The 11,900-nt window shown below is 41.5% G+C and overlaps 1 protein-coding gene across 1 annotated transcript in view; it reads right to left on the bottom strand.

Moving 5' to 3' along the window:
• Positions 1–11,900, bottom strand: part of COL6A3 (collagen type VI alpha 3 chain) — an 86,350-nt gene that overhangs the window by 74,293 nt on the left and 157 nt on the right. The window contains exons 2-3 of the mRNA XM_065413388.1: positions 9,944–10,561; positions 4,816–5,418 (exon numbers count right to left, since the gene is read on the bottom strand). Of these exons, the coding sequence (XP_065269460.1) occupies positions 4,816–5,418; positions 9,944–10,561 (1,221 nt within the window). The remainder of the gene's footprint in view (positions 1–4,815; positions 5,419–9,943; positions 10,562–11,900) is intronic.

Below are 11,900 nucleotides of genomic sequence, written 5' to 3'. Positions count from 1 at the left end.
CATTATGATAAAATATGATGATATGTAGACACTATCATAAATAAATATTAATTGCATCATTTGTGCATGTGAATATTGCACAATCTTCATTTAACTTTCAACAATATTACCCTAGAAGCCATAATAAGAAAATCAACAATTATAGGATGGGGAGAAGGTATTTTTCGATTTCCACATTCAGCCTTAACTGACACTTCTTTTTACAAATTCTTGGCTTCTCCGGGTGACAGTGAAAGGCAATTTATACAGGAGCACTGGAGGAATTTTTTCCAGTTTTTTTTTTTTTAAATCACAGTGGCCAAGATGTTCAAAAGTGACTAGTGATTTTGAGGGCTTTAATTTCAGGTGCCCAACTTAAGATGCCTTATAATGGCTGGATTTTCCACAAAAGGCTGGAAGCCAGACTCCTCTACGGGGTCTCAAGTTGAGCACCCAAAAATAGAGACATTCAAAATCACGCGTCACTTTTGAAAACCTTGCCCAGCTTGTTTTGTATGTTTTAGGCTAACTAGGAAAGAAGGGTACAAGAAAAGTACATATTACAATACTCTCTGTGATGTGGCTGGCTGGTGAAAAGCAATGTGCCACCTTAAAATACTCTTAGGAGTTTGATGCTCTTATGGGGCAAAATCCGTAATCAGGGCCATTGCTGTGATCAGACTCTGTGCTGGAGCAGAAGGCCTAAAAAGCAGTGGAGTTGATGCACTGGCAGGCAGGCTGTGGGAAGGCTGTTATAGGGATTCAATACAGTACTCCATGCGCACAATACAGCAAAGGTTGCCGGGGTTCTGTCTGTGGCAGCATGCGCTGGAACTTTGGCCAATGGTTCCGGACTATGTTGTACTTGTAGTACAAGACTGCTGAGTAGTGGGAGTACAGAAGTAATAGCCTCTACTACAGCTCATGGGTGGTAGTAGCAACTCTTCTAGACTATTAGTGTGGGGGGAGGAAATGGCAGTCCTTGAGCCCGTCAGCAAGCCCCTGCCCATTTATTCTGACTTTGAATAAGACTAGCGTTTGGCCTTATGTCCTTTCTCAAGCACAAGCCCTGTGATTTCAAAGACTCCAGTGGGAGTTTTGCTTAACTAAGGACTGCATGACTTGTACTACATTAAAGGGTAAAGCCAAGGTTCTGCCCACAACCCTCCCACCTACTCCCAGATGGGAGCAAGCAGGCGAATAGCTTTATTCCTGTGCCCCTGGGCCCAAAGTTAGAGGGGGTGCAGGTAGGGTGACCAGATGTCCCGATTTTATAGGGACAGTCCCGATATTTGGGGCTTTTTCTTATATAGGCTCCTATTACCCCCCAACCCCTGTCCCGATTTTTCACACTTGGTATCTGGTCAGCCTAGATGCAGGAGTTCTTACTCTATCTATGCCAGTGGATAATCCAAGTCACAATCTATTTCTAACTGCCTAGGCTTCCCAGTTTAAAAAGGATGTTACTAACATCAGCTGCCAAAGTTAAGCTATTCACATACCATTCATTAGTGGTTTAACCTCAGCCACTTTCCAGAACCTTGAATAGTTTCCAAACCCTTCCAATATTTGTTCCCCCAGCAGCCAGTTTTGTTCCTCGTCAGTTTCCCACTGGAGAGGGGTGCCAGGCACAAAGCCAGAGGTTTGGATGTGGGAAGGATGCCAGCTTAATAATAAGGCTTGTTAAAACACTGATTTGTGTCCTCCAGAAAGATGCCAAAAAGTACCTCTGGGCTTGTGAGCAGCTAGATATCCAAACATGGGGGCCCTGGGTCCTCTTTTAACTTTATATAGAAGTTAGTGTGAATCATCCAAAGAGTTTGGCAGGCACAAAAGTGACCAATAAGGCATAAGTCTTTGTTAATAAATTATTGCCATGGTCAAATTATACACTACATTTCCTCATAAAACAGGAATGCAGGAACTACAACCAACCCCTCCCCCCCCCCCCAAAAAAAACCCCAACAACACTTCACCACAGTGCCACTTTCAATGGACAAGATTAAGACAAAACCATTTCTTCCAGATAATTTAGGGGAGGTTAGACTCTTAGGCCTGGTCTACACTGGGGGGGGGGGGGTCGATCCAAGTTATGCAATGGCAGCTACGTGAATAATGTAGCTGAAGTCGACGTACTTAGATCTACTTACCGTGGTGTCTTCACTTCACCGAACTGGAGTACAGGAGTCGATGGAAGAGCGCTCAGGGATCAATTTATCGCGTCTAGACTAGACACGATAAATCGATCCCCGCTGGATCGATCGCTGTCCGCCGATCCGGCCGGTAGTGAAGACATACCCTTAAAGTCTGATCCAGGGACCACTGAAGCCAATGGAAACACTCCCCCTGATTTCAATGGGCTTTGCATCAGGCCATTAGGACGTGACTCTGAAAAATGCTGAGCACTCCTCCAAAGGGCTCCCTCAACTGTGGGAGTTAGGGGCCTAGCTACCTATGAGATCTGGGCCTCAGTGCTTCACAGGGGTGTTTAGCATCTTGCAGGAATGATTCCTTATAGCTCACGCTGATCTGTATAACATTCAATCTGTACATTGTGGGCAAAATTTCAAAGACACAAATGGAAATTAGGTGCCCAACTCCCATTGAATTTCAGGGCCTAACTCCCATAGGCACTTTTGAAAATTCCAGTCTCTCCCTCTCTCTCCATATATTTAGACACACATATATTCTAGTTGTTGTATAATGTTTTAGGCTGATACTTCTTCTAATGAGCGGTGCTGTAAATAGAAAATATACAAGTAGAAACTGAATGAACTACAACCCGTGCGGTATTGCAAGGACTGAAATGTACACTCTTAGCAGTCTCTGAGTAGAATGTATAAAAAAAACTTTCCAATATAAATATCGAAGAACTGGAAAAAAGTTCTAAGCTCAGATCCCCCAGCTGCAAGCCCCCCCATGCACACATGAGCTATTAACTGGGTCCTTTGGGCTTTATTTTAGTGGGTTTTGGAATGGACGCTTTTAGCTAAACAAGAACAAACTGCCCCAATTAAATTTTGAAATCAGGCCAGATGGTTAGATAAAACAACTACCATGAGTGAGAATTACAGGCATTTACCAACGGACGAATGGAGCCCATGTAGTAAGATAAGGTATTGGGCCAAATTCTGCCCTTGGCTACACCCATACAACTCCAATGATATAATATAGTTCAAAATGTAACTGATTGAAACATTTTGGGATGAAGTTTTCAAATGCCTACGCGGTGGGTGAACCATACAAAATGTACCATAGTCCATACTGGCCTTTAGATCCAGAAAGGATTTCTTATGTCTATCACTTGGGTAATGGCGTGCACAAATGGATATCTTCATGTACTCAGGGAGGAGTGGTGGCTGAATGGATGCATGAACATTTTGGAAGACTCACTCATCACAGGGGCCTTTGAAAATATGGCACTTCATGTCTATTATGGTAACCATATATTACTGAATTTAACTTAATTAAAGCAATTATAAAATGACAGTACCATGGGATCCTAATTACCTGCATGTTCCATAAAATTCATATGTTAAATATTAACTCCAGCACAGGTATGTTTCATTTCAGGGACATGTTACCGGATATATTCATGAATTATGTTTCAATAACCCCGTTAATGCTGCTGAGTAATAAATAGATTGGTGTGTTACTTTAAATCTTCATTGCCATTAAACTGAGAAGTGACACTTCAGTGTTTTGTTTTCACTGCCTCCATGTAAAGCTGCAAACCAACTCAGCTACAGTATTTAAGGATAAATTATGTTAATAGGATAGGGATTGCCTCTAAAAATAATTGAGGGTTGCTTTTTTTTAAAAAAATAAGTTCAATGTAATGGTACCCTCTAATGCAAACTTATTCTTCATCCCTGTACAGATGGTCTGTACAACATCTATGTGCCACTTAAGTTGTGCCACTTAAGTCCTCAAAATAAGGGACTTAAGTAGTGCATAGGCCTTGAAATTGCCCTTTGCCCAGGGATGAATTTTGCCCTTAATGTAGAAATCTGACATAGTAGGGCTGGGCATGAGCTAGGGCTGGTTGACATTTTCCATCAAAACTTTTTTCAGTGGAAAACCGTTTTTGACTACATGAAAATGTTTGCTGAAAATTTCTGCTTTCCTCTGAAAATTTTCAATTTCTTGTCAGAAAACCAAAAAAAAAAAAAAGAAAAGAGAAGAATAGAAAAAATCAGGTCTATGCTGAAACATTTCAGTTTTCAATTACTGAAAAGGAAAAAAAAACATTTTTTGGCTTTTTTGTTTGTTTTTGGTGAAAAAAATCAACATTTTCAGGAGGGAAAAACATATCCAACTAGCTCCCTCCTGAACCCAAACTGGCTCTGAACATCCTCTCACCACAGTAGTTGTTCAAAATCTAGACCTGGATATGAAAGCTGCACGTTGGGGCCATCCCTACTAGTTACTTCTTAGCTAATGACTAAGAATAATTAACCCCAATCTGCAGTCATATCATTGTCTATAGCATTGTATAGTCCCCATCTGAATTTTACACCTGACCAAATGTCACACTGAAGCCTTCTATTGAAGCTTTACAGCAACATATGTTGTAAGTTTTCATGACACAAGTGTTCTTCAGAGACTGACAAATCAGAAGAGTTCACATCTGGTTTTTTATACCCTGCTTATTTTGTTTAAACCTCCTGTTGTGATAGTATCAGGTCAACGTGTCGCCTGCTGGGCTAATGCGTTTCCTCAAAGTAGCCCAGTGTCTTCTCCTTTCTCTTTCAGAGAACATATCAGAGATGTGTTTTAAACATGCAAGAGGCCATTCAGTCAATGAAATACAACATTCTAGAAATGCATACATACCTTCTGTAACAAAGGTTGGGGCATTTAACAAAATGAGTCTTTGGGCCACTCCAACAAGGTTTGGCAGTAAGAGTTCCTGAAGATCAGCAAGGTTACGAATATCCAGGGCAGTAAATGCGAAGCTTCCATCAGTAGCAATCTGCTGAAGCTCCGCACTATCAGCTTTCAGGACCCCAATACTAAATGAAAATATACTCGCTTGCTTCACCGCTAACACTGCCTCTCTGATATCATCACTAGACTCTCCACCACTTATCAGCACTAAAACCTGAGGCACGCCTTCCTCTATTCTGCTGCCTCCTGCCCGTGTGAAGTGGTTCTCCACCACAGATTCGAGTGCTGCACCAATGTTAGCTTCCTCGCCACCAAGGAAACTAAGTGCCTTCACTGCATTCAGAACATCAGCTTTTGTGGAGTAGCGGTTCAAAGAGAACTCAGTTCTGGGTTGGTCACTATATTGCACCACCCCAATTTGTATCTCCTGAGTTCCAACTGAGAGTCTTTCAATGAAATTTACAAGGAAATCACGTATGGCTGGGAAATTGACACTTCCGATGTTGTTTGATCCGTCAATAAGGAAAATAAGGTCAGCAGATTCTTGCGCTTTAAAAAAAGAAATGCAAAAGGTGAAAGCATTAAAACAAGAGATTACATGCAGTCGTACAGTGTTCTGACATGTTTCTTTGGAAAACATTAAGAAACACGAAAATGGGAAAACAAAACACACATTTATTGAGGACAGTGAATTTTGCCTCTTAGTTCTGCATTCTGATTGAATATGAGTTAACAAACCAAATATCTTTTTCATGAGACAATATAATATTGTGAAAGAATCTAAATTCATTTTTATGGTTAAATACCAGGACAATATTTTTACGGGGGGAAAACTCTAGAGCATAGAATTTTGTGAAATCTAGATAATTTCTGTGGAAGCGACTTGTCTAAATATTTACAGAAGTTAGGAGACCCAAAAGAACTAAACAGATTTATACATAAACACACATTTGCACAGTCAGTGGAAATGTGAACATAATTTGTTATCACGGTTAAATTCAGGGGAAGTTATCTCATTGCACTTTTTTCAAGACAAAATGTAACAGTTATGCTGTAAGATTACATTCACAGCTGGTATGCCAGTAGTTCTTTTTATATGGAAAGTTTCAGCCTCTGTTTGGAAATCTGTTGTGTTGTATGTTTGAAATGTTGGCTGAATATATTGTTTTTTTCACTGAGTGACCAGTATCTAAAATGTGTTTGTAGAACAACAATAAAAAGGCTGTACGATTGACTGTTTATTTTGATTTAGAACTTTATTCTCAGTTGTCCAATCCATGCACAATATTAATGGGAAAAGTTTATCATTACAGGTACAATAACTATGCAGATGAAGACCACAAATAAATGTGCTTGTATTTGTGGTTTTGTGCAAACACAGAACCTTGCATTGGTTACAAATGTAGGTATCTGGTTTTGTATTTTTGCATGAACACTGGATATTCAATCAAATAATGCAGAATCATGTTAAAACAGGCTGATTAAACCAGTCATGACATAATTATCCAACCTTACTTATAACCTGGATGGTCACAAACACCTAACGTGAATATGGACATCAAATGAATTATGAATTAGAAAAGGAGGTAGGACCTCTCTTTGTGCAGGACTTACCAAAGCAGACTAAGAATTTCCTAAACAGTCTGTTCTTCCCTCCTTGTGCTCATTGATGTCAATGGGAATTGTACAAATGAATCAAGGGCAGAATATACCCCAAAGCAGACTCAGATGTTTCCACGATACAACTAAGCAATCTTGAAGCCATTAATAAATAACTGACAGGTTGATTTTGGAAATCTTCTCTGACTCTGAGCTTTAAAGCACCTAAGGCAAAATCCTGGCTCTACTGAAGTCAATGGCAAAACTCCCATTAACTTGGATGGGGTCAGCATTTCACCTCTGGTCTTTGCCAGGAGCCACTTTTGTGAAATACCATCACATGATGCAAATATGTGATTCATAGTGTACAGAAAAAGGCTCTAGTCCTTTACCTATCTCATGAGCCATTTCAGTCCCCATAAACAATGCCAATTAAATAACTTAGCTATGGTTAAGAACTACTAAGGGCTCAGAGATTTAGTCAAAAGCTATGAAAGTCCTTAACTTTGAATTGAATTGATCATTTCAGACTGTGGCGTACTCAGCCCACATAACAATAAAAAAAGCAGAGGAAATATCTTGAACAATACATGGCTTTGTTCATATCTGTTTCATGTGTCCTGGCTCTCTTTTTAATAATGGTAATTAATTTATTGACCGTCGTGTCAATTGGTCATCATAGTATGAGTAGCTCCTGTACAGGAGGAAACCAGAATACGATGTATGCAAATGTTGGATAATTTGCCATCACTGTAAAAACCTTGTACTTACGTACACACTGATGGAACAAGCCAGTGATGGAGGACAAATGAAAGCATGCTTGTTACACTATTAAGCAAAGAGTGTCAGATTAGACAGACAGCTAAGATTTAATGTAGGCATCAGGGCAAATTCAAGGCTGACTTTCCTATTCACTCTAGTGAGCTCTGTGGCTGTCAAAGTTTGTGTTTTCTAGAGTGCAAATTCAAGGTCTGCTTTTCCTCTTACACTTAGTTTTCATGTATTAAAATGCCCCTGGCATTTTTAGGTGGAGAAGATTACAGAAAAAGGCTACATGGGATCACAAGATAAAATGAATGAAAGTCAATTATCAGCTAAATGAATGGCACCATAAAGTCATGTTAGACAGATGATCAGCTTGGACTATGTCTAGGGGAGCTCACAATATCATCCAGCATTGATCATCAGTGGCACCATTATTTTTATTATCATTTATATATAGGTTGTGTAAATCACACAGTGACAAAATGCAGTTTATGTACCAATGTTACCTTTCATTTTATTTGTAGAACAATAACACTCGCCCAAATTATTCTTGAATGGAGGTAATCTTAGAAATACTCCTTCACAGAAATAAACATGAATTTTGGGCTTAAAAATATTTTCTTCTATAAAAATGTCCATGAGCCAATAGGGAATTCAATACATTAGTCTGGGTTACCTGTCAAGATGTTTCATATATGGGCCCAATCCTCCACACATTAAGGCAATGGCAAAATGCAAATTGTTTTCAATAGGAGTTGGATCAGGCCCTTAATGACAAAAATATTGAACTCTCTACAGAGTGCAATCAGAGCGTCAGGTATCACAGTTATTTCATATATTGAAAAAAATCCATTGTTATAACTGAGAAATCTTAGGTTACTAGTGGAAAAAAGTTTAATTTCCCCATGGATTGCAAATGATCTGTCTATTTGCCCCGTCAAATACTTAGCAAAACAATAGGCTTGTGCTCACGCATTTTTGTGCAAAGTATCATGCAATGATGGATAGCAACTGGTGGGACTGAAATGAGAGGTTAATTAGACAAGACAAAATGAGTGGATTAATGTTATATCTTGTATATCGCTATTGTCTTACATTACCCAAATGCTATTGACGTTTAGATGGAGTCTCAGGAATAAAACCAAAGGTTTGATCGTTCGGCCTTATTATGTGGAATGTACAGTCATTTTCCAACTTCGTAATCGCAGAAAGGGGCAAAATTGTCTCATTCATTGGGCCCAGTTCTGCCCTCTCTTGCACCCAGGGCAGCACCATGGAAGTCAGTGGGGTCCAAGGTGACATTCCCTTCTTTTACAAGATGGTCCTACTGCTCTAGCACTCTACTGCAGCACTGCAAAGGGGATTCCCAACTCGCCCGCCTTCTTTGATCCGACTGAGCAGAGGAGAAGAAAAGCTGCCGCTGTCCTAGAGTGGGCCTGGGATGTCAAAATATCTGGAGCCTGATCGCACCACAACTGGTACCAAGCAGGGAGCCAACAGGAGGAAGGAGCCATTCTTGCCGCATCTGCTCCCAGTGAGGAGCAGGAAGAATAGTCAGAGTTTTTAAAGCTGTATCACTCTGAGAGTGCAAACATGGCCTTCCTGAAGCTCCTTATAGTGATCAGTGCCTCCTGGAAGTGCAGGGGTTAATAGAACCCCACAGCGTCTTCCCTGCAGTGCAAGGAGAAGATCATCTGCCAAACTGGTCCTCACTTCCTATCATGAGATTCTGCTTATAGCGAAGAAAATGATCCCCAAACAACTTCATTACAGGCCAGATCCCAACCCCCCTGAAGTCTGTGGAGTGGCTCCCATTGGCTCCGATGGGCTTTGAATCAAGTGTGATCCATTGTATTTCACAAACCGAATTATCTAGATATATTTTATGCACATAGGACTAGTTCACGGCCCCACCGAAGTCAGTGACAGTCTCCCCACTGACTTCCATGAGTTTTGGAGCAGGCTCTTATGGGGCAATATTTCTACGGCTGACGTTATTGCTGCAGGCCTTTATTTCACATTTCACTTAGTCCCAGCTTATCAGCTCCCATCTTCCAACTGGGCAGCTGATAGGGTGTGCGCCTCCTTTAGCATTTATATCAACAGATATCAAATGGTGGATATTATGGGCTAGACATAAAGATCCTTAGTTGCTACGAAGTTGTCTCATAAGACTATTTCTTACAAAAATCCCTAAACCTGTGTTCTGTTAACGAATGCACAAAAATGACTCCCGGAGGGATTTCTGCAGTTGTTTGCATTATTAAGCCCATGCGTTTGGAATACAATGTTCCTATGGACGCGCCCTGCACTTTGTGATCAGGCAAGCGTTTGGCCCAAGCATTGACTGTAGGATGAGGCTGCCTGTGAGTCCTGCAATCAGCTCCATGCAAGCAGGCTGCCCTTTGTGCCCATGGGGATTGGATCACAGGTTCAGGGCCTGCATTAGGAAGCATGATGCTTTTTTCATATCGCTGACTCACAGACCTAGACAATGCTTGATTTAATCATCTGGCAGGGAGGTCAGTGTATTTTGCAAACAGGGACAGGCTTTCACTGTACGATTGGCTTGGAAACCTTTGTTTTTAAACCTTTGAACGTCCATCTCCGTCCTCCCCTACAAAGGCTTTAAACAGTGCAATACCAGCAATTACCGTACTTATCTCAAGGATCAGTACGGCAATGTCTCAGCACAGCAGTTTGCCATTACCTGTGACGTCTTTAATCACTCCTTTGGCTCCAGCCATTTCTGGAGTCAGGGATGTACAAACACTTGCCACTAAGTCGCCTACTATGGCGTGGAGCGCAGTAATATTCTCTAGGTTGAAAAGGTGCGTATCTCGGGGTTCACTCACTACTTCCTTTAATTCCCCTTCCATTGCATCCTGCACTCCAACTGCAAACACGTTTACATCAGCAGACTTAAGGACAGATGATGGCAGAGCGACATCATCCTGGGATCGTCCGTCCGTTAACACTATAATAATCTGGGGGACGCCATCACTTGCTCTGCTTCCAGCAGCTTTAGTGAGATGGTTTTGGATTAGGTATTCTAATCCTTTTCCAGTCTTGTTGCCTCCCCCCAGATAAGGCATGTTCGAAATATGGGACAGGACATCTTGGGTAGAGTGATACGTATTTAACTGGAACTCTGTGTGTGGGTTTCCGCTGAACTGGACCAGGGCAAAACGAAAATCATTTCCTCCCACAGCTAAAGATTTTACAACATCATACAGAAACTCTCGAACAAGTTGGAAATGTTCCTTTCCAATGCTCCAAGAGGAATCCACTAGAAATATTATATCAGCAGCAGCAACGATTCTGACATCTTTAAAAAAACAGATTGGTTTAGGATTTTCTACAGGTCAGCTGAATAAGTCCATGATGCCCAAACCCTTCCTCAGACATGGCCTAGTTTGCATTATCAAATGAAGCCCCTAATTCCCCGTATAACCTGGTGCAAGATAAAAGGATCATTTGAAGCTAGACTGTGAATAGCCCTGCACAGGGGCACCAGGAGGGGGAAAGATGCAAAAAGCCCATCCTCCCTTCCACCTGCACAAGGACTAGTCCCAGACCTGGCACTCCCAGAGTACCAGGGTGAGAAATTATGACATGTAGCATGGGAAGCAGCATGCATTGCACTCTTCCATAGGCGATGCCCCTTCTGCACTGCAGGAGCATTATACTTCTCTCTGGGACAATTCCCTTATGCACTCTCACTGGAGTGGCGTGACTCCTCCCCTCCCCTTACTGTGGGCTGTGGCGAAAGGTCCTGGTCCACTGATGCAAAAGCATGTGATTAGTTTCATTGGCCCAGATCCTCCAGGGTATTTAGGTGCCTAACTCACATAGGCACCTAACTACCTATGATGATCTGGGCCATTGAGGTCTACGGGATTACGCATGAGCTTAAAGTCACACACATGCGTCAGTGCTTTGCAGGATCCAGGCCTAAAGCCACCTTTTAGCCTTTAATGTTATTAAAGGATCAAAGTTCCACTAAATAACTCCTGGAGCATGGATTGTTAGCACCAGGAAATCTTCTCCACTAGTCAAAACGCAGGTTTGGGTATTAAGTAATGTTAATATACATGAGTATTGCTTACAGGCAATTTATGCTCTATGACCCAAACCCTGTAACCTTTGCTCCCCTGCTAGTGTCAATAAGGACTAAGGTGCAGAACTGGGCTCTGTATACTGAGTCCCCAGTGTTTTCTACTTCCCATGAACTCCTAATAAACTAGTTACAATCCAAAAGATGCTCTTAGATCCCTTCAGAAAACTAAAGAAGCTTTCTGCACACTCAGTGGCAACATCTGGAAGTTGGTGTTCTTTTCATTGCAACGTTCAGTTTTTCTTCCCATGCTTTCGGTCATATAAGGGATGCAAAATACCTTTGCCGAGAAGCATAGACAATACATAGGGTGGCAACCCAGTAGATGCAAACACTCCACTCGCAACACAAAGCAACATCAGACTGATACCATTTGCTCTTCACATGCTTAGGATAACTTGAGAGTCCTCTCCGGCATGTCTATGAATTGGCATTCAGGCTGGCTGACTTGTGAGGAATCGATAAGCATCTACTATGCTCGGACTAACTCTCAGTCAAAAACATTGACCGGTCACAATATCTTGTCAACAGGCGCGTTTTAAAATGGTCC

This window comes from Emys orbicularis, chromosome 11 (genome assembly GCF_028017835.1).
Source record: "Emys orbicularis isolate rEmyOrb1 chromosome 11, rEmyOrb1.hap1, whole genome shotgun sequence".
Lineage (NCBI taxonomy): Eukaryota > Metazoa > Chordata > Testudines > Emydidae > Emys > Emys orbicularis.
This window is presented reverse-complemented; position numbering and strand designations above follow the sequence as displayed.